General features: G+C 38.9%; 1 protein-coding gene across 4 annotated transcripts in view; it reads right to left on the reverse strand.

Moving 5' to 3' along the window:
• The window catches only part of GRIA3 (glutamate ionotropic receptor AMPA type subunit 3), a 325,805-nt gene that overhangs the window by 97,344 nt on the left and 204,070 nt on the right, over positions 1 to 24,391 (reverse strand). For all 4 annotated transcript variants that reach the window (XR_001348947.2, XM_006082142.3, XM_023758256.1 and 1 more), the window contains exons 5-6: positions 20,485 to 20,538; positions 1,701 to 1,862 (exon numbers count right to left, since the gene is read on the reverse strand). Coding sequence is in view for 3 of the 4 variants with exons in the window: in XM_006082142.3 (XP_006082204.1) it covers positions 1,701 to 1,862; positions 20,485 to 20,538 (216 nt within the window). In the remaining variant the exon portion in view is untranslated. The remainder of the gene's footprint in view (positions 1 to 1,700; positions 1,863 to 20,484; positions 20,539 to 24,391) is intronic.

Here is a 24,391-nt window from a genome sequence, read left to right on the forward strand (position 1 = left end):
TGATCTTATTCATATGTGGAATCTAAAAAAATCTGAACTCATAAAAATAGAGAACAGAGGGGTGGTTGCCAGAGGTAGGGGTGGGGGTGGATGAGGGAACTTAGTGGAAGTGGTCAAAGGGTACAAACTTCCACTTATGAGATAAATAAGTCCTGGGGATGTAATGCATGGCGTGGTGACTGTACTGTAATGCATTTTTGAAAGTTGCTAAGGGAGTAATCTTAAAAGTTCACATTATAAGAAAAGAATTGTAATTATGGTGGTGATAGATGTTCACTAAATTTAAGGTGGTTGGTAATCATTTCATAATATACACATATAGAAAATGATTATGTTGTATACCTAAAACTAATATGTTATATGTCAATAATGTCTCAACTAAAAATATAAAATAATTATCTTTTAAAAAATTAACTACAAAGGATTCATTGTAGGGATTGTGACCATATTAACTGAGACATATGAGGACACCTGATTTGACCATGGGACAGAATGTTTTGAAATGGGACTTTCCTATAAAAACATGGCATGTATACTATAATCTCTACAGCACAGAATACCACTTAATTAGTGAGTGGATTAAATGAATAAAAATTATGTTTAACTCCAACTTTTCTAGAGCATACCAATTACATAAAGTAAGGTCCTACTTGTATTATGTTCTGATGTGACCCATTCAGGGTGGACCTGCCTAAGTGATACAAAATGTATTTCCTGGTCTGTATCCCCATTGTTCTCCCTCATTCTGTTTTTGCCAGGGAGGATTTGAGGATGGGTATCTTGAAACCATGAGAAAGGAAATATGCCCTTCCCCCATCTTTTCCTTGTTTAGAGAAGGGTCTTCACTATACTTTGACCCTTTGCTTGATCACAGAAATCCCACAGCCATAGTACGTATATATTTTCACTATATCAGGAAGGAAGAACTAAGGTTAGTTTCATACTTGAATCAATGCACAGAGGGAATGGTTACTTAAAAAACAAGTTAAAAATAAAAAAAATACATTTGAAGGATACTTTGTGTAACACGAATAACTTTCCTCTAATTTATCTGTTTTAGTTCCCTATTTTTAAATAATAGAATTTCTAGCCTAGGGGAACACATATGAAAAATGTACACTGTAAGCATAGCTTTCTACTTTTAATATTCTTGATTTCATAAAAATGAGCAACTTAGGTAATCTAATTATTTTTAAAGATACTTTTTTTGCAGGCAGGAAAACATTTCCGTTCAATATATGTATAGGCAACACATACTCTGTATTAGAGGCAAACTCACTTGAGCGTGCTGAAATTCATGAAACTTATTAACACAAAACAATCACATAAATAATGTAAAATCTAATTTTCTGTTTCAGATTATCAATCTTCCTTAGCTATTCCCACTGCTCCAAACTTTTGTCTGACTCCGGTTCTTGTTATATTTTAAATTGTTATGAGCATATTATAAATGAAATTCATTACAAAATTAAGTTAACATTCCCCAACACTGGGTTTTAAAAAGACTTACTTTTCGATTGTATTTTTATTTGGGAGTTTAGTTTTCAAATGCAGCAGCATGACCTGCGGTTGTGTTTTAGCATCCTTAAAACCCTTTGAGGGAAGACCACTTGATCACAGGATGGCTATAAATGTATAAAGACCATACTGAGATGCTTTGAAAAGCTGGCCTAAGGTGTCTACATTCTATGGTACATTACCTTTAGTGGTGCATTCTTGGCTTCAGGGAATTCCCTTTCATCCAGCCTCACCCAGCGCTGTATGAACTGCTGAACCATAGGGTTTTCATTGTTGACAATCTGGAATCCTGTAATGTTAGCTCCTCCATGCATGACTCTTTCTAGCAAAATATCGGTAAAACCCTAAAAAAAGAAAAGAATCATGATTCTAGGACGTTGAGTTTTTATGTACAGTGTCTGTTGATTAGAATGGGAAGGGGGAAATGAAAGTTCCTTCTCTAGGGTCACTCTTTAATATAACAACGAAGAAAACCCTGGACACAATGTTATATGCCAATTATATCTCAATAAAAACAACAATGACAAACAAAAAACAGAAAACCCTGGATATGCACTAATTCTTAAGGTACTATGTCTCTGAAACTACAAGCATTCTGGAGACGATATGCATTCTTTCATTTTAGTGACTGTGTTTATTTAGTGTAGCTGTGCCAAGGACAAACATATGTGCCAACTTCAAGAAGATGTTTTGATTTGTTTAATTTACCTGTATAATTAGGGTTTCTTTATTGAGTACATATACAATGCTTCATGTAACTGGACAATATTGAAAAAGTTCGACCCCAACTAGAGGAATGAAATATTTTCTTCAGCTTAACATGCCAAACACAGAAGATTGCTTTAGATTCTAATGAGGAGTACTTTCAACATTTGTGACATAGAAATACCAAAGAGGAAAACTGATTGTTTGGTTGTATATGATGGTACAAACCCCAGGGTATGTCTCACGGGTGTGTATAAATGAGTCTTGACATCTACTTCATAGCACCCACCATTTTCTTCTCTTGCTTTGGCTACAGTCTGGTGTCTCTGCCACCTCGGCCTCCTGATGGAATCTCTTCAGGTTCACATCAAGCCATCTCCACCTGGGCACCACCAGTGCTACTGGGCATTGCTATTTTCTAGGACTCCTCTCCCAGGAATTGCACTATTTTTGCCGGATACCTGTCTCTTGCTAATTACTGCGGATGCATTTGGGTCCTCAATGGGCTGAAGCCAACATTTATATTCGTAAAGAAATGAGGAGAACTCTTCCTCCCTTCTTTAGATTCTCCTTCCCAACATTTTAGTATAAGGTTTTCAAATATACAGAAAAGTTGAAAGAACAGTACAGTGAACACCCATATAGTTACTTCTCATATTTTACAATTAGTATTTTTCTATTTATTTATCAATCCATTTCATGTTTTGGATGCATTTCAAACTAAGTTGTAGACATTTCTTTCTTTCTTTTTTTTTTTGCTTTAAAAAAATTTTTTTATTTTTTTTAGGAGGAAAAATCTAGCTTACAAGAAGAGTATGCAAACTTAGCAGTTAACTGAAATTAAAGATGTTCTAAGGGTCTCTTAACCCCAGTCATAACCATCTTGTAATATTTTTTTTGCTTTTTATAAAATTTAATAGTTATTAATCACAATTCATCAATTTACCTGTGCCAATTTTGCATTTTCTTATATTTATAATTTTATATTAAATCATTTCTCATATCCAGACGTCAGATATTTTCTTTTTTTTTAGGATTGTTATATTTTTATTCCATTTATTTTTCTTTCAATTACAGTTGACATACAATGTTATGTTAGTTTCAGGTGTACAACATAGTGATTAGATGCATTATCTCATTTAATCTTTTTCTAAAATTGATTTTTGATTAAGGTATTACATATGTGTCCTTTTCCCCCTATGTAGACATTTCTTTACTTCACAGCAAAAGACTTCTGCATGCTGATCATTAACTAGAATTCAATGTTTGTTTGCAGTTTCCTTCCTTCCTTCCTTCCTTCCTTCCTTCCTTCCTTCCTTCCATTTCTTCCATTTCTTTCTTCTCTTTTTTGAGTAAAAATTACATTCAACACATTCAACAAAATGTGTATATATATATATATATATATATATATATATATATATATATATGTATTTAAATTTTCAGTTACAGTTTATATACAATACTAGAGGGGGCCGGTGCATGAAATTCGTGCACTCGGGGGGTGGGGGGGTGGGGGGGAGGTCCCTTAGCCCGGCCTGCACCCTCTCACAGTCTGGGAGCCCTCAGGGGATGTCCGACTCCTGACAGGGAGTGGGCCTAAGCCATCAGTCGGACATCTTTAATGCTGCTGTGGAGGCGGGAGAGGCTCCTGCCACTGCTGCTGCATTCACCAGCCAGGAGCCTGGCTTCTGGCTGAGCGGCGCTCCCCCTGTGGGGGTGCACTGACCACCAGGGGACAGCTCCTGTGTTGAGCATCTGCCCCCTGGTGGTCAGTGCACATCATAGCAACCGGTCTTTCCGCTGTTTGGTTGATTTGCATATTAGCCTTTTATTATACAGTAGGTCCTCAGGTTACGTCAGAGATCAGTTTCTATGGTGCGACGTAATGCGATTTTCGCCATAAGTCAGAACCCACCTACATAAGCACCTACATCACTCACATGGAGCACATACACAGCAGTAATGAAGTGAAACAGTAAAAAAAATTTAGAAGATAACAATTCCTGACCTTTACTTGTGGTAAATAAATAATAAAAAACATAAAGCACATATGTACATACATCGAAATGATGGAACTTTTTTTTTAAAATAAATACTGTAAATGGGAGATGGCGATGCAACCACGAAATGACGTACGTTGAGTCCGATATAATCTGAGGACTGCCTGTATAGGATTATATTACTTTCAGGTGTACAACATAGTGACTCAACACTTATATGACTTACAAAGTAATCCCCTTGATAAATCTAGTACCCACCCAGCACCATACATAATTATTATACTGTTATTGGCTATATTCCCGAAGCTGTACTTTACATCCCTGTGACTATTTTGTAACTGCTAATTTGTGTTTCTTAATCCCTTCCCCTTTATCATCCATCCCCTCAACCTACAACCTCATCTGGAGACCATCAATTTGTACTCTTTAGTTACGAGTTTGTTTTGTTTGTTTATTTTGTTTTTAAAATTCCCCCTGTAAGTGAAATAATATGGTATTTATCTTTCTTTTTTTGACTTATTTCACTTTGCATAATGTCCTCTAGGTCCATCCATGTTGTTGCAAATGGCAAGATTTCACTTTTTGTTATGAATGAGTAATATTCCATTGTACATATGTACCAAATCTTCTTTATCTATTTGTCTATTGATGGTCACTTAGGTTACTTCCATATCTTGGCTATTGTAAATAATGCTGCAACGAATATAAGGATGCATATGTTTTTTTTTCAAATTAGGGTTTTGGATTTCTTCAGACATATATCCAGAAGTGGAATATCTGGGTCATATGGTAGTTCTATTTTTTGAGGAACCTCCATACTGTTTTACATAGTGGCTTAAAGTATTACAAAGGGTATTACATAAGTGTCCTTTTTTTTTTTTGAGGAACCTCCATACTGTTTTACATAGTGGCTGCACCAATATACAATCCTATCAACAGTGCATGAGGGTTCTCTTTTCTCCACATTATTGCCAACACTGTTGTTTGTTAGGTTTATTGATAATAACCAGTCTGACAGGTGCGAGTTATATCTCTTTGTGGGAAATGAAAATCAAAACCACAATGAGATATCACTTGCCCCCTGTATTTTAAAAAATATATTCTTTTATTGATTTCAGAGAGGAAGGGAGAGGAAGGGAGAGATAGAAACATCAATGATGAAAGTGAATCATTGATTGACTGCCTCCTGCTCACCCCCGACTGAGGATCGAGCCTGCAACCTGGCAATATTCCCTGACTGGGAATCAAACTGTGAACTCCTAGTTCATAGGTTGACACTCAACCACTGAGACACATTGGCTGCCATCCTCTTCTAACCCCCCCGAGTCTTAAATGTACCATTCAATGAATTTTGATAAATGCATATATCCATATTGCTAAAAATTCCTGTTAGTTCTCTAACGTTTTCTTTTTTTGCTTTATAAGTTTTTATTGAAGTATAATAATCATATAGAAAAGTGTATCTATCTTTAAGTATATAACCTGATGAATTTTTACTAACTAAACACATGAATGTAACTAATATACAGGACCCCGCATCTTGTGTACTTCTCTAGTCACCACCCCTACCTCCATATCTTTTAATTTTACATTTCTTTAACATGGGCAACAAGGTAGTCTTAGAAAACATTTTAGCAAAACAGCTTTTTCAGTTATTACTTACAGCTCGCTTCTTCTTCCTTTTATAAGTGGGATATGAGTCAATGGAGACTGGACAAAGCCAAATATTTTGCATCACTGAGAGTCATAACTCCTTTCAGATAATCACAAAGTATTTGTAAAATTAACATTAACTTGTTAGGATGAGTTTTCTTCCAAAGGCTTCCTTCATGAAAGAAACTAAGACTCAGTGTTTTCTCCCATTTCTTCCCCCTTCACTGTAATCAGTAGAGAGGTTTGCTTGTGTATGAAACCTACCGGAGGCTCCAGTGGGGGCTTAAGCCTGTTACCCAACTCCCCACTCCTACCCTCTAAACATATTTATACTAATAAAAGGGTAATATGATAATTAGACCGGTTATCTTCCAGACATCCTTCTGGACAAAACCACGGTGGCAGGGCCAAGGCAGAGGTGGTTAGGGGCGATCAGGCTGGCAGGGGAGGGAAGTTAGGGGTGATCAGGCTGGCAGGGGAGCAGTTAGGGGCATCAGGCCAGTAGGCAGAGGCAGTTAGGGCAATCAGGCAGGCAGGCAGGAGAACTGTTTGGAGCCAGCAGTCTCCGGATTGCGAGAGGGATGTCTGACTGCAGGATCAGGCCTAAACCAGCAGTCGGACATCCCCGAGGGGTCCTGGATTGGAGAGGGTGCAGGCTGAGCTGAGGGACCCCCCACCCCCTGTGTATGAATTTCATGCACCTGGCCTCTAGTATACAAATAAAGAGCCAAGGACAAAACTTTAGCAAATGTCTTTAATTAATTTACTGTGCTAAACCATATTTGTCAATTAACAAGTATTATAAAAAAACATTGACCAACTTCCCACCTCCTTGCTGGTGAAGGTAAAGAGAGGGTTCTCTGGTGCTCTCCTACATCTTAAGAGCCTGGGCTGGAAAAGTGGAGCTCCCTTCCTTGAAAGAAAGGAGCTGAGAATGCTCTGCCACCATCCTGGTCTCCAAAGTCAAACAAGCCACAGCATGTACTAGGATGCACTATCTCTTGTGTCTCTCACACTTTGATAAACATCTCACCCCTGTTTACCTAATAGAGCATGTTAAAATGACAATGGAGAATTAGTTAAAGGGAGGGAGAGAGAGAAAATATCTCAGAAATCTCACATCTTCCTTACAGCGTAAGATCCAGCACTTCTGTCTGTTTACACACCATGCCACACCTTTCCAGAAAGGTTTTCCCTCACTGTCCTCTTGATGGAGTTACTAAAAGGAAGGGTCCAACTCGAGTTCACCTTACCAATCACCTCCATTTACTCTCAGGAGGCTTCACTCTACCACAGAGGCCCCACATATTCCCACTTGGGTGTCTTCCTCTCCAACAAACATTGAATTTAGAAATATCTTCATAAGCATGCTCTGCACCCATCTTTCTACCACACATAAACCATACTGCTGAATACCTAGAAGTTTTTCAGTCAACCAATGTTTATGACAAATATACCTGGAAATGAGTTCTGGCACACCTCAGACTGGAATCAACCTGGCTGTTCTTGGGGGATGAAATGTGTCCATAGCAGCACAAATCAAGCCAGGGGAAGATCACCTCAGACTGTTCTTCTGGAAGGCAAGACCTACACATCACTAGCTCCTACTGACTGCCATGAAGGCTTATCTGTCTATATGGGCAGAAAGCACTAACATAGCCTCATGGACAAAATGGAGAGAGCAGAAGTGTAGTAGAAAAAAAGAAATGAGATTACATGTATTTAGGACGATGAAAAGAGAGACTTGTTGCTAAAGGGCAAGAGTTGGCTGGCTTCTGGTCCTACTTTTCCCTCTGGCCCATTTGTGAACATTTTGCTTGTTTGTAATGTAATCAGATTTTATGGTTTAAATGTTGTCCCGGTGCCCAGCATTTAGATGCAGCAAACCACAGGCCTCAAGATTGAGATAATCAAGACTGGATTCTCCCCCAAACTCTGAAAAAAACTAACGCAGCAAAGCTGACCAAGAAACATTAAAGGAAGTAGAAGAGGAAGAGAGGGAAGAGGTGAACAGTAGAAAGGGGGATACAAAAAGAGTTGTTTCTGCTAATAGGAGGGAGTTTGTTAACTTTTCATCATCCTTCTATTTATGATATCTTGAAAAAATTTTATTTTTGTATCAAATATCAAATACTGCTAAATTCTACAGTTCAAGTGGCCACTGACAGCCCCCAATATTGTAAAAATTAAAATTGCTAGATTTCTCTTTTTGAAGTGTTAACACACCAAACTCAGATTTGGATGTAAATGTCAAATATCTCTCAATCCTCTGTAAAAAGACTAACGTAAAAGGAATGACCACAAAGCACATAAAATAGGTAAACAAATAAAATAAAAGGGTGAAGAACAACAGTAGAAAGAAGGAAGTTAGGATAAAGTTGTTAGCTGTGGAGCAAAAACTGTCTGCCTCTTAGTCTTCCTTCTGCCTCTGTTCTATTGTTTTAAAACATGTTTTGTTTTCTTTCACATATTGGTATATTCTGTTGTAGTTGTGGACAAGCATAGTCCATGACATTTTGAAAATTGAAGCCTGAATCTCCCTAAAACCTCAGTAAAAACACTAATTCAGCAAAGCTGACCACCAAACCTTCAATAGGTATGTGATGATATGAGCAATTTGGGAGAAAAAGGACAAATCGTAGGCAGGTTTGTATTAGGGCAGAGGTCTGGCTCTCCTCCTCTGATCCTTGTCTTTAAATCATTATTATTGTTCATATTATATTCCCTCAAAATCTCTTCCTCTTCCTGTATCCCTTCTTTTAATTAATGGCACTTTAGGCTTACTGAGTCACTGGGTGAGGCACAAGCACCTGTATTGAAGCACAAGTAGGTTTGATTATTTTCCGAGCTTCCTAGTTGGTACTCCTTCTTTCAATTCTTTACTTCTCCAGTTTATTCTTCATATAATAAATTTACCTTCCTAAAACACCAGTTAGTGTATAATATTCCTTTCCTCAAATCATTGCAAGGATTTCCTACTTTCTGTAGTTATATTAATAGCTGAAAATCTTGACTTGGCCTTCATGATTTCCATTTTCTGTTATCTTATGCTCCCCTGGCCTCATCCATACCATTTCTTTCAATAGACATCATGTGCTAATCACACCATGCCATTTTTTAACCTTTATCTAGAAAGGGCCCATACTTTATCACTTCATCTCACCATCTCTCTTGAAATTTTATTCTTCCAGAATCATTTCATTTAGTAAAATAAAGATGAAAAACATTGATATCAAATTTGTTACTGTAATCTCTACCAGGTAGTAAGAGGGCCAATGTGTGTCCCCTTTTTTTGTGCCCCAATTATTACATAGTGTCTTGAATATTGTTGACCACCAATGAGCTTTTGTCCTTATTTATTATTACATGCATTCCTATGCCTTCTGTGTAATAAGTATATGCATATATGCCACAACATCATTGCTAAATGACTCCAAGATTCCAAACCCCATACTGTACTAAGTGAAATTTCTGTTGAGCCCATGTTATTTTTATAGGGATTTTAATAGCTAGAAGTGATGATCAGATACTCAATGATATTTGTGTGCTTAGACTAAACTTATCAATTATAGTGTTCCTTACATTTCACCAACTGTCTTTGGTTGCAATTGTTGCTTTTTTAGCTAACTGTTACAGTGGTATCTTTTCCTTTGCTTGGCTCATTAAACTATGTGCAGAAGGAGAGATTAAAAGAGATGAGAGACAAAGAACTTATATGCATATATGCTTGACCCATGGCACAAATAGTGTGGTGAAGGCCTGGGGGTGAGTAGGAGGGGTTTAAAGAGAGACAAAGGGGGGACATCTGTAATACTTTCAACAATAAAGATAAATTAAAAAATAAAGTAGAAAAAAAAGAGATGAGAGAAGACAAAGATTGGAGGCAATCCTACTGCTCACAGTTAGGGTGATTTGAAACTCTACTTTCTCTATTTTGTTCATCAGTTTATTTTGTTCATTAGATTCCACATATGAGTGAGATCATGTGATACTTGTCTTTCTCTGACTGGCTTATTTTGCTTAGCATAATACTCTCCAGGTCCCTCCATGCTGTCTTAAAGGGTAAGAGATAGATCCAGAGATATAGAAGCATGGAATAGACTGATAAATCTCAGAGGGAATGTGGGGGTGGGAAGAGATTAACCAAAGAACACATATGGATACTAGTGGCCCGGTGCATGAAATTCGTGCATGGGGGGGTGTCCCTCAGCCTGGCCTGCACCCTCTCCAATCTGGGACCCCTCGAAGGATGTCCTACTGCCGATTTACAGGGATTGGGCCTAAACTGGCAGTCGGACATCCCTCTCACAATCTGGGACTGCTGGCTCCTAACCACTCACCTGCCTGCTTGCCTGCCTGATTGCCCCAAACTGCCCCCTGCCGCCAGCCTGCTCACCCCAAAATGCCCCCCCGCCAGCCTGATCGTCCCCAACTGCCCCCTGTGCCAGTGTGCTTGCCCCCAACTGCCCCCCCTGCTGGCCTGCTTGCCCCCAACTGCCCCCTGCTGGCCTTCTCACTCCAAATTGCCCCCCCCCCCGCTGTCCTGATCACCTCTAACTGACCCCCACTGATGGCCTGCTTGCCCCCAACTAGCCCCCCTGCTGGTCTGCTTACCCCCAATGGCCCCGCCCCCCATCAGCCTGATCACCCACAACTGCCCTCCCCTCTTGGCCTCTAACTGCCTCTACCTCGGCCCCGCCACCATGGCTTTGTCCAGAAAAACGTCTGGAAGATCTCCTGGAAGGTCTCCCAGTCTAATTAGCATATTACCCTTTTATTAGTATAGATAGAGGCCTGGTGCACAGGTGGGGGCTGGCTGGTTTGCCCTGAAGGGTGTCCCGGATCAGGGTTGGGGTCCTGCTGGGGTGCCTGGCCAGCCTGGGTGAGGGTCTGAGGGCCATTTTCAGGCTGGCCACACCCTCTTCAGGGTGGAGGTCCCCGCTGGGGTGCCTGGCCAGCCTAGGTGAGGGGCTGAGGGCTGTTTGCAGGCTTGCCACATCCCTTCAGGGTGGAGGTCCCCGCTGGGGTGCCTGGCCAGCCTGGGTGAGGGGGCTGATGGCTGTTTTGCAGGTTGGCCACAGCCCCTTCAGGGTTGGGGGGTCCTGCTGGGGTGCCTGGCCAGCCTGGGTGAGGGGCTGAGGGCCGTTTTCAGGCTGGCCATACCCCCTTCAGGCTGGGGGTCCCCACTGGGGTGCCTGGCCAGCCTGGGTGAGAGGCTGATGGCTGTTGCAGGCTGGTCAAGCCCCTCAGTGGGGACCCTCACTCCATGGGGGTGTGGCCAGCCTGGGTGAGGGGCTGATGGCCATTTTCAGGCTGGCCATGCCCCCCGGCGACCCAAGCTCCCAGCCTCTCCTTTTTTTCTTTTTTTTTTCAGTGCCTCCTTGAGCGGAGGCCAGGGCAGGCTGGAAGCACGTATCTGGGATTTATTTATCTTATATAATTGAAACTTTGTAGCCTTGAGCAGAGCCCAGGGCCGGCCAGGGCAGGAGGGAAGCTTAGCTTTCTCCACTGCCGGGGGCAACCCAAGCTTCCTGCTCGCTTCAGCTCTGTGGCCACCGCCATCTTAGTTGGGTTAATTTGCATACTCGCTCCTGATTGGCTGGTGCGTGTAGCGGAGTGGCGGAGTGATGGTTAATTTGCATGTTTCTTTTTTATTAGTGTAGATATGCATAACCCATGGACACAGATAATAGTGTGGTGGAGGCCTGGGGGGCAGGTATAGGGTGGATGGGGTCAATGGGGATAAAGGGGGGACATCTCTAATACTTTCAACAACAAAGATAAATTAAAAAAAGAAACTCTACTTTCTCACTTTCTATGTTCTAAGTGCACTTGACTATTTGCCTCTATGTAACAGTGGTAATATTTGTTGGAAATATGGATATAATCTCCAGAATTTATTCCTTTGAGAGGGAAGCTACTCATATCGATTTATAAGTTCTGCTGTAATTCATTAATTGTATCACTTCTCAATTACATCACATCTGTTTGTTTGATCCAGTGCACTATTGCCCACATCTGAATGCAACTGTATGAAACCAAACATGACCTTTGTGCCTAAGCCATTCACATAGGGCCTTGTAAGCTACCTTTGATTAATTCTTCAAGGCCATCTTTTTAGACATTGGTTGTACAACTAGCATCCAAACACAGATTGTCCCTGATTTGAGAACAGCCACACAACCCAGTCCTCCAAAGATACAGATGACTTTATTATTATCATGTCTCCTTTGATTTATACATACTGCAAATCAGTTTCCTTCTGGCAGTGTGAATAATTGAGAGCTGGAAATAAGCATATTCAAGGCTTACTTTCATAGCATTTATTTTTAAGATATTATGTGGAGATTTCCTTCATATCATACTATTGTTAGAGTGTATTTTGTACAGAGAGGGAAACACACAAGATACATTGAGTGACTTTCATTGAGTTGATGGTAGATTATGGGTGAGAAATGGGAAAGGTGGTTTGCCTATAGGGAAGATAAAAGCAGTAGAATGAGGGTTGGAAGGCTGCCAAGGACAAATATCTATCTCACAATTTGGATGAAGCCTGGCTTTGCCTTTAGTGCCATTGGAATTGTTCATTTGGGTGATGCTTTGATAGGGAAATGCATGGTAATTGTGGTGAGTCAAGTTATCAGGTTGATAATGAGAGACACAAATCTTTTTCTAGAAGCAGGTTCATCCTCCTGGGAAGGTGTAATATGTAGGGTTGAAGATTGCACCATATAAATTAGCACTTGATTACAATTTGCTTGTATTATTCACTCACTGGTTTATTCTCTAATCCAATCAGCAAATATACTTTGAAAGCTCTTAAGTGCTATCTGTTGGTACAATGATGAGCCATATCATACTTGGTCCTTGAACGCATGGCACTTTGGTCTGTGAGAGTTATTTGTATGAATATACAAATGCTTACAATAAGTGCTATTAGTGAGAAAAATAGCCACTGATCTCCTTTTTTTTTATTAACAGCTATACTTAGGTATAATTTAAATACCATAAGATCTATCTATTTGACACTGCTTTAAAGCAAAAATCAGATCATGTCCCTTCTCTGCTTGAAATTCTTTAATAGCATTCTGTTACTGTTGAAGCTAACACTCCTTAAGCAGGCTTACTACAGCCTTACATAAACTGGATCTTGTCACTCACTCTGCTCTAGTCAAAACTGCCTCCTGACAATTCAGAGAAGGTATCAAGCTCTTCTTTTGCCCCAGGACCTTAGTACATACTCCTCCCTATGCATTGCGTGAACTTTCCCTGATTCTCATATAACTGGATCTTTATCACCATTCAGATCATTGTTTTAAAGTCACCTTTTCTGAAAGGCCTTCTCTGGCCATGCTATGCAGAGTATTGAATCCCTCACACTCTGACATCGCTTCATTCCCAGTCATAGCACCTACTCTACCACCATGCTAATTGTTATAAGCTGTGCAAGTTTGTTCTGTCCAATACGGTTATAAGGTTCTTATGGATATAGTCTGTCTTTCTTGTAGTGTTGTGGACAAGATATTGGGTATGCAAATGGTATAGAGAAAATATAACTTACTATGAAGACCTTTAGAGCAGTATTACCCAAAGTGTGTGTGGAATGGTGCTGGTCTGCTGTTTGTTTCCAGTCTGAGATGATATAAGGAAAGTAATTGAGTTTGAGTTTATAAGCCTTTATAGCAACCTGACAGGGTAATATTATGGCTGTTGAATCTAATACTAAAAAATTGGTTTATATTTTATATATCTTGTTTTATTTATTTTATGTCCTTTTTAGTAATTTATTTTTGTTACACTTTTATTGGTCTGTGAAGATCTGGCAGGGGGCGGGACTTGGCTTTTCTTCACAGATAGTTTGAGAAACACTGCTTTAGAGAATATGTTTGAGGGATCTGGGGAAAAACAGAATTTAATCTTGTTAGAATATTGGATAGGAAGTGATCTTTTCTTATTAATTTCAGGAGAGAGAGAGAGAAGAAGAAGAAGAAGAAGAAGAAGAAGAAGAAGAAGAAGAAGAAGAAGAAGAAGAAGAAGAAGAAGAAGAAGAAGAAGAAGAAGGAAGAAGAAGAAGAAGGAAGAAGAAGAAGAAGAAGAAGAAGAAGAAGAAGAAGAAGAAGAAGAAGAAGAAGAAGAAGAAGGAAAGAAAAGAGGAGAGAGGAGAAGAGAAGAGAAGAGAAGAGAAGGGAAGGGAAGGGAAGGGAAGGGGAAGGGAAGGGAAGGGAAGAGAGGAGAGGAGAAGAGAAGAGAAGAGAAGAGAAGAGAAGAGAAGAGAAGAGAAGAGAAGAGAAGAGAAGAGAAGAGAAGAGAGTTGACTATAACAAAGGCATTTTTGGACAGAGAGAATGAGAGTATCAAAGTTGGCTACTTTAAGCTGACAAGAGCCTGTAGTTTTCTAAATGCATGGTAGAAAGCTGGACCCCAGCCCAGTCCCCCCTCCTCATTCCTTTTGTGCTCTGCTGTATTCTATTTCCATTTGGAGAAGAAAGTGAATCTGAATCCTTCCACCAGAAAAGTTGCGTACTCAGGGGAGGTGACTGGGCTCCTGGCATTTGGAACTAGTGGGAGTTTTCCCCTTCATGCCCACCTCCTTTGCCTGTAAGTTCAGGCTCCAGCTCAATGAGCTCTGTGTTTACATGCCATCTGCTGAGGTGTCAGTGATTACAACATGTGGCTTTGAGCATTTGAGTTTTTATTTAGAACATTAAAAATGGAAAACCAAAGGGAGGGAAAGAGTAGGAAAAAGAACAAGGAGACCTGGACAAGGAAGGGAGCAGAAGGGAACAATTGTTATTGGCAAGCAAAACAGCATGACTCAATTTTATTTGAATTTGTTTTCTCTCTAAACAAAGTGGACCTTTTTCTGTTTCAAGTATATACCAAGATTTGGAAAGCTGCAGATTTCACTTCTACAAGCTTAGGTTACTCCTAGATGCCTCTTTTGGGTTCTATTTTATGAAAAAATGTTTTTGTTTTAGCAAAAATTTGGAAAAATTATATGTAATCTAATACTCGCCACCATCATTATTTCCAGACAAACTAATAATATGAATGAGGCAGATGGAGAGGGAGAGAAAAGAAAGCAAGAGAAAGAAGGGGATAAGAGACAGAGGAGAGGGAGAGAGAGAGAGAGAGAGAGAGAGAGAGAGAGAGAGAGAGAGAGAGAAAGAGAGAGAGGAGGGGATGTGGCAGGAGAGAAGAGAGTAATGGAGATGTAATTGGTGCCTGTTAAGATAGACCTCATGTTGGATCTTTGGACAAGTTTCAAACCCAGATTCGCAGCTACCTTTGTTTTTAAAACCTTTTTCTCTAGAATCACTGCACTCTCATAAATTTATAGTTTATATTTCATTCATATACATTAGTGCTTTTGCAAATGTTCTTACATGACCTTTGTGGGCCTGGCCTTCTGTCTCACTGAAATGCTTCAGTGGGTAAAATGGAAAGAGCATGGTGCTCTACCAGGAGTCTGATCAACTTGGAATGTAAACCCAGTTTGGCAATGAATTAGCTATGAGACTTTGTGTAAGTCATGTATCTTTTCTGAGCCCATTTTTCTGATCTCTAAAGACTTTGGGGAGGTAGGTGGGTAAAAAGTATCTCCTCATAGTTCTGAGACAATTAAATGGGAAGTCTAAAGAAAACCGCTAGCATTGCAGAGGGCAGTCCAAGACACTTCCTTCTCCTTTTCTCCACTAGAGCCATGGCCTACTTAATTGCCTGCTCCTGTGGCCCTCTACCACTGTCAGGGTCAACAACTGCCCCCAACTCTGGGATCAGTCTCAATCTAGGGAAGGAAACTATCAAGTCTTCAAAGGTAGAGGTTAACTGGCTTAACACTGAATGAGTCTTATATTTGGGTACCAGATATCTATGGTTGGACCATCTCAACCAAGTTCAAATTCATTTTGTGTCAACTTCTAAACCAGTGGTTTTCAACCTGTGTGCCAAAAGAATGTTTAACACATGCAATACTTGACTTTTCCCTTAGATTGTCAAATTAAAAAATGACAACAACCAATGCAACAATAGCTGTTCAGTGTGAATGAATAATAAGGATACCTATTATTTTTTGTCAGATCGGCAAAAAAAGTATTTTTTGTGTGCTGCAGAATTTTAGTAATTAGCTTATGTGTGCCATGAAGTTAAAAAGGTTGAAAATTGCTGGTCTAGACTATTGTGATTAATACTTTAAATCCTCAGTTCTGTTACAACTTAGCTACTCACACTCTTTGGCTTTTGCCCATCTAGGCTTATTTTTAGTCTGTCTTATGATTTTATATCCCCAAGGATAACAGAGTTTTGCTCCACCATTTATGTCTTTGGTGTTCATCCAGCTGCTATATCTACACTCTCACTTCTGGCTTTCCCTGGTCAAACTGATGCTCCATGAAGAAGATATGTAGAGCTGGAAGTTACTTTAGAAGTTTTTTCCCAAATTTTAGTCATTAATATACCACCTTTACTTTTTTTTTAAGAGAGAGAGTGGAAGGGAGAAAGATATCGATGTGAGAGAGTCACATTGATTATTTGCCTCCTGAATGTGCCCCAATCAGAGCAAGGGATCCAACCTGCAACCCAAGCATTTGCCCTTGACAGGGAATCAAACCTGTGACCCTTTAGTGCACAGGCCATGCTCTTACCGCTGAGCAACACTGGCCAGGGATACATTGAGTAAGTTTTTAAACCTAGATACCTACTTTTGCCTCATTCTTAGGAATGGTATATGTAAAATTACAGAATTGATGCGATAGTTATCTTTTTCTAATACACATTTAATATAAATTCAAAACCAATTAATTTAAGAAGTTTTGCTATATACCTAAAGTCCTCTCATGTACAAATAGCAGGCTTTGGGAAATAGCAATCTGGTCTAACTCTTCATTTTACAGATTAAGAAACAGCTTCAGAGAGGTTTGGTTTGTCATAAGGCTAGCTAGATGAATTCTTGGGCTTGAAACCTGTCTCTTAGCTCCTGGTCTAGTGCATTTTTTCATTATGCCTAGGGTTAATATAGGGTTCTGTGCACTATTATTTACATATATTAAATAATTAAATCACAGTACATAACATGCATGACAATGCAGTGTCAAGGATCCTGATCCAGGACTTTACCATGAAAGAAAGAGGTTGCTTGACTGACAAATTGTATAAATGTTGGTTACTTCTGGTACTTGAGTAGAGCAACATTACCATCTTAGAGTCATGGAAGAGAAAACAACAATTAATTATGGAACCACCCATAAGAAGTGGCATCACCAACTGATACAGAATTTGTAAGAGACTTGTTTGCTTTATTGGGATGCCCACTTCTGGACTGACCAGATAACATCTCTGGCCTGTGCTCCTGATACAATCTTTTGTTTCTTCCAGGGATTTCAACAATTTAGAACTTTCTACAGCTTGTTGTACACTATGAAATGTACACTTTGACATGTGAAACACTTTGTTGAAGAATTCATGCACTATCCAAGTCTTTCCACTTTAGGATTGCTACCAGGGAAGGTCCATGTAAAAGCACATAGAAATCTTTGCCAGATCCATTGAGCTCATTAGCAAAGGGGACACTTGAGGCAATGCTGAAAGTGATTCCAGAAAGCAAAGGTAAACAGTGTGGCTGTGTTTTACTTTGCATTTGTAGAAGAAGGCAGTAGTGCTGTACTGTTGTAACACGAAGACTCATATTAGAACTTATTCCCTTCTCTAGCTTTCATTCAGCTGGCTCATTTTGAAAGGCCAGATGGCTCTCTTGAAAAGAAATATCTTCTTAGTTCCACTTACCCTTTTTTTGACCATCTAAATGGCTTCTAAACAGTTTGGTTTGCTGTGTGAGTATGTGTATATATGTCTATGGTGGGAGAGGTTTGGCGTATTTTTAATTTTCTTAAAAAATCTGGAAACCATGGTAGGGATAATCTGTCTCATCAGAGATTAGCAAACATTCACATCCCTATTGTCTATAAGCAATGTGAGAGTATAGGAGTTGTGGAAACACAAGGCTGTGTTCAAATGAACCGAAGTTCACTAGAGGAAGAGAAAGGGTGGCAACTCAAAGCATGGTGATGAGTTCATCTTTTCATTACCCAGGCTGACATGACACTATATATTATATTATTTCTCAAGAAACAGACTTTGCTTGTTGTAGTAGGCATCCTCCCAAGGTTTCATAATTCTCAATTCTGTCTTAGGCATTCAGTTTACCATTCTTTTCCCCAATTTGTCCTAATGATTCTCTCTGGCAGTTCCATCACTACACAGGCTTACATTTCTGTCACATCTGGGTCTCAAAGTTGAAATCAGAGCTCACCTGAAGGATTGTCAGTAGGATTAGGGAGGCCTAGTTAGAATTATAGAATGGGAAAAGTCCTTATGGATCACCTGGTCATCTTAGACCAACTGAGACAGCCTGACTCAGATTGCCCTTTAAAACAGAACCTGCCTCAAGGAGTTGAGTTAGATGACAGACTCAGGTGCCTTCAGGCTCTCCCTCAGCTATCAAGTGGGAGGTGTGTGCTTCCTGGGCAGCTGCCAGCCAATGGCTGAGCAAAGTGGGGGGTACAATGGCTTGCCATTTGGGATCAGCAGGGGGTTCCTCTATTCACAGGAGCTCCCAGTTGTGCTGGCCAATACTTTCTCAGATCTTTACCACAGTCTGAGGCTCTTCTTATGAAAATTCCTTCCTTTCCCCCTCCTTTGCTGATATCAGACCTGTATTATGGTCTGAAGCTTTCCCTGCCTACTTGTGTCCCTATCCCCTCCCCCCCCCCAGGTATTACTCTCAATAAATGTTTTGCACTTCTAATTATATCTTAGCATCTCTTTCCAAAGGACCCAAACAATATACCAATAACTCCCCACTCCCATCTGAGTTCTACAGTAAGGAGTCTGAGGTCCACAGAGGTGAAGTGACTTACCCAAGAACCAATAGCTAGCTAGTAGCACAGTCAGTATAACAACTCAAACTTTCTGACTCCCAATTCAATGTTTTCCCAAAGTTCAGTGGTTCAAGTACCACCACAATCATGTATGAAATCTCCCATAGATTTTGTTATCTGTTTATCCCCCATGTTATTATTTGCATGACATATTATTTCACTTATTAAATTTCTACTTTAGCCTTCTTTGAAGTAATAATAGCCATAAAATTTGGATTTTGATGTGCTAGTTTTATTATTTTTCTAATACATATTAAATAAATACAATACCACTATAATAAAGTTTGTGTGTATACTACCTAAAGTCATATGATTTACTGTCAGTGATAGGCGAACCCTAGGACTTAGAAGGCAGAGGAGAAGGAAAAGGTAGACAGAGGGAGGAAGGAAGAAAGGAAGAAAGAAAAGTGAAATACTTATTGGTGAGGAAGAAATGGTAAAAACCCATCAATAACTGCCTCAGGTGCCTTACTGTGAGCCTCACGTTTCCTACCAAACCCTGGTTTAATCTCCAATTAGTCAACAAACATCCTTTACTTATTGTTTGTCTAAAAAACAAATGGAATGTATTCAGATGTAAATTAAAATCAAGATTTGTCCTCCTAAAGAGTCAATTCATTTATCCCCAAAATGGACTGAAATGGTCCATTTTGAACAATTTATTGGAGAAGACGCATACTCCTTTTAAAAGCAATAGCTCTAATCTTCATTTTATAAAGTGTTTGAGTGCATACACTTCCTAAGAAAAATATTTAAGTAGCATTTCCTTTCTCATTTAAAAATATTTATTATTAAAACAAAATAAGATTTTTCTCTGATTTAAGAAATATAAGAATATAATTACAATAATCTTCACCTTTATTGTCATTCTTTTGGTTCAAGAGCTCTGTAATGATTATAATTTTATTGTGCTAATGAAACAAAATTGCGGTTATGTTATAATTTAGTAGATTCCTAGTATCATAGTGATACTTTAATGTTCCTCTTTTGTTCCATAGAAATAGTGTTATACAGAACCTCTGTCAAACAGATATTACTGATTTAGAAGCTATTTTGTTAATTCTTAAACCAACTGTCCTTTTAGAGAAAGAAGAGCTAGAACCTAACCTTAATGAAATACTAGCTTCTAGAATGTCACAAATTTTAAAGTCATGGGAAGATTGAAGCTAAGATTCAAGTTGTGTTTTATTATAAGTAGAAAGATTGCTGTACACTTAATGTTCTATGTTTAAACCTATTTCTAGCATCTGGTTTGAAAATATTTGGTAGTAGTCTACTTCTGAAAAGACAAATCCATTACCGATGTGCATGGACACTTGGGTTAATTGGGGAAAGAGTTTCCTGTGTTCCCATCCCTTGTTTTACATTTCAAACTTGTGTAGAATGATTTACATTTCAAATCAAAATGGAATCTAAGAATAACCAGTGAAGAATTATATCAAATTATTATTTTTTAAATAAGGAGAGAATATAAGCTTGCAGCTAAAACAGAAACAGCATAATTAAAAATAAGGCTATTTCATTCAGGTTTTGGTGTTTACTGACTCATTTCTCCAAATGTCTAGAGAATAAATTAGGTACTTCATGTATTTCTTTTTTGGACCATTACGGATGACACAAACTAAAGATAATATATTGCACTGGGAAACTTAAATTCTGCTTGTTCTTACCAGGTTAGCAAGCATGTAGTGATAACCTCTTGAATGTTTCCCCAGGATCACAACCTGCAGAAACAATAAAGAATATTGTTTATCCAAGAAAGACATTTTCAATTGCACAATCAATGGGATGGCTAGAACAAATTAATTTTAAATGATCAGCAAAGTGTTAGGTTTTCATACAGTATAGTCACAGTTAATTGGACCAGATTTCACTCTCAGGCAGAGAATACAGGGAGAATTGCTAATATCAAAGTTAAAAATGTCAACAACAAGGGAAAAAAGCTCTCTAAATTTCCAGGTCAGTAGCATCATTGTCACTTAAAATAGATGACAAAAGCAATGAAGCTGATGATCCCCTACCCATGAACTGGATTTCTGTATTTAGCTGTTGAGATGGCAAATGGGCTGAACTTTGCATACAAATGAGAAAATAGAATGTACAGTACATTTTTTTTTGTTATCTGGAATACTTAGGGAATAGAACAGTTAAAGAATGGGGTTAATGGGATTTTCAGGTTAATCGAGGTCACTTTTGCTTATTGAAAACACTTTCTTTTTTCCTGTTTTAATACCAAAAGCTTGTGGCCATCTGTACATCTTTTGGTGATGAATGCAATGCCTTAGGACAGTGGGGAAAGGAATTTTCCCCTAGGGGACATTTGGCAATGCCTAGAGACATTTTTAGTTGTCACATTTGGGAGGGGTGACTAGCATCTAGTAAATAGAGACAATGAATGTTTCTGAACATTCTACAATGCACAGGACAACCCCCCCCCTCCCCCAAAAAAGAATTTATCTAGCAAAAAATGTCAGTAGGGTTGAGGTTGAGAAACCCTGCCTTAAGGTCATCATTGTTATCATAATACCTTCATGAGTAACACTGTATTATTAATAGTCTTACAATTTACCAAGTGCATTTTTATTTTCTCAAAATATGTAAGTGGATTGAATATTTTCCAACCAAATGTATTGGTTGGCAGTTGGAAGTTTTGACTAAATACCTGACATAAACTTATTTCCAGATAGCTGAGTAGAGCAAAAATTCTGGTTGAGGCTTTTATAAAATGTCATTTTATTCAGTACTAACTATGTGCAAAATACTTTGCTGAGTGCATGGAGTGGGAATAAGGAGGGGGGTAACATCGAGGTTAAAGACACAACTAGAGGTAGAACCAGGTTTTATACCAGTGGTTCTCAACCTTGGCTGCACATTAGAATCACCTGGGAATCTTTTTAAAATCCTGATTTCTGGGCCTCATCCTCCGGAAATTCTGTTTCTTTATTACTAATGTTGTGACCCCACCCCATAACAAAGAAACAGAATTTACAGAGGATGAGGCCCAGAAATCAGGATTTTAAAAAGATTCCCAGGTGAGCCCTGACCAGTATGGCTCAGTGGATAGAGTGACGGCCTGCGGACTGAAGGGTCCCAGGTTCCATCCCAGTTAAGGGCATGTACCTTGGTTGCTGGCACATCCCCAGTAGGAGGTGTGCAGGAGGCAGCTGATCGATGTTTCTCTCTCATCGATGTTTCTAACTCTCTATCCCTCTCTCTTCCTCTCTGTAAAAAATCAATAAAATATATTTAGAAAAAAGATTCCCAGGTGATTCTAATGTGCAGCCAAGGTTGAGAACCACTGTTTTATACAGACCTGATGTTAATACCTCTTTAAGAAAAATAATACAAAATTACAAATACAATATTCTCAATAAGGCCTTGGAAAGAACCCATCCAAGTAAAAGACAATTAAGCTTAAGCTTCACGATAAATTCTATGGTAGACACAGCTGTCAAAGGGTTTAAAAACAACTTGTGAAGACAATTAATTGCACACATACCAAACCAGAACTATATTTAAAGGTCATTATAATAATAATAAAAACTGCCCTTAATTGAGTATCTAATATATGCCAGGCACTGTGCTAGGTGCTTTATGTGTATTTAATCCTTAGAACAATTTAACAGATTAAGTATCATTAGTTTCATTTTACAGATGAGGAATCTCAACTAAAGAGAGTTTATGACTGTGATTTGCCTGAGGCCACACAACTAGGAAGTAGTAAAGCTGGAATTAGAACCTGGGTCTGCCTGCCTCTAGAACCCATATTTCTGACAGTACATTACATGGTTTCTTAATATGTGCTAAATGTCAAATAGTAATAACTGCTCTAGGTTCTGAGAGAAGGGGTGTCTGAGACCTGCTGGGTTGGATAGGGAAGGCTTTTTCTGGAGGAGATGAGGTTTAAACTGGCCCAGAAGTGTAATCATATATTCAGATACTGAGAGAGAGAGAGAGAGAGAGAGAGAGAGAGAGAGAGAGAGAGAGATTACGTGAGTAAAGGTGCTGTTTTTGATTAACTTAAAATATGAGCCACATTTCTGACTGATTATTTATGGAGGAAATAAAAGGTTAATGAATGTCTTGAGGAGGTGATTTTTCATGCTGCCATGAAACAAAATGAGCTGTTATGTATCTTCTGGGATGTATTTTTCAGTGTCCGCTTGTGAGAAACATCCTTACTGGTGACATTTGTTAACTTTTGATGGCAAGTTGGGACTATACATTTGTTGAATTTTTAATTCACTGACAACCCTCAACATAATAAAATCAGAGGGTTTTGAGTTCTGCCAGAAAAATGAGCTGATTTGTAAAGACATCTGGCAGAGCCTAGAAAAATATAAAGAAACAAGCCCAAAGGAAACAGAGTAAGTCTTTCTCACCAATGGCAGGGCTTAGTTACCTTTTGAACATGCGAAAGGTGAAAGAAAGTCATGGAAAACCTTAGTGTTGTGAGAAGAGCCCTGAAGGAGAACCTAGGAACCCAACCTACTGTATGACTGTGGGCAATTCATTCACCTTTCTCCATCTTCCATTTCCTTATCTGTAGTCTGGGACAATGAGCTTGGCCCTTCCTATCTCAACAGTGTTGTTAAGATGAAAGTTAATAACATCCAGAAAAGTATTTGGAATGTGAATTGTGTAATTATGTGATGTTAAATAACTGTGGGAAGGGGTCATTCACTAAGATTTTTTTTTAGGTTCAGAAAAAGAAGCCATTGGAATATCTGCTTTAGTCCATGCCTAGATGGTTTGTTTAGAACAAACTCACTTATTTGAAGGTAGCTCTCTCACAACATCACCCCTTCAAAACTTAGTTTCAACTGGAAGAGATGGGAAAGTTATCTTAAGATAGAAACCTTTAGGTATCACAAAGCTGCTGCCTTGAAGGCTGTAATTATTTCCTCATCCTTATTTTCAGTGCCTTCTTAACTCTTATTTAACATACAGTTCTTACCAATCCTGCTTTTTTCAGTTCACAGTAAAAGAAAAGCTGCAAATTAGAAGGGTTGTGCATGGAGGGAGGGGGGATATTAGAAAGAGGTACATTAGCAGCAGAGGAAGTGACAGACTGACTTAAAGGAGGAGGGGATTTTTTAAAAAAAAACCAGACAATATTGTACTACTGCACAGTATAATCAGGGATGTTTGCTGTGAATGCCTAAGCCATCAGGGTATAGATTACTACATTCAGTAATTTCTACTGGAAAAACCCAGGGATATGTATCATATGTTTTAGGGAAGTTTTCCATAAAAAATGCTCAAAGTCTTAATACTTAAGATACTATACTTCAATTATCTTGGGGAAGCCATGATCCTACTGATATGAACTAAGCAAGGCCTCACTGCAAAAAGTGTCATGTTTTACTCTTGGTCTTGCCCTTTTATGAATTATTGGCATAGAGCTTGTGGGAGTAAGGATGGGATAGATGGGTTGTGCATTATATGGTGCACAAAAGAAAGTTTTTTTTTCAGTTAGTCTTAATCTTTATTTTTTTCCATCTGTTATAGATGAACAAAGCATAAATTTACCTTCAGTTATTTAATGACTTGGGTAACCAAGATAATGTTCAACTT

The sequence above is a fragment of the Myotis lucifugus genome, unplaced genomic scaffold (genome assembly GCF_000147115.1).
Source record: "Myotis lucifugus unplaced genomic scaffold, Myoluc2.0 scaffold_2, whole genome shotgun sequence".
Lineage (NCBI taxonomy): Eukaryota > Metazoa > Chordata > Mammalia > Chiroptera > Vespertilionidae > Myotis > Myotis lucifugus.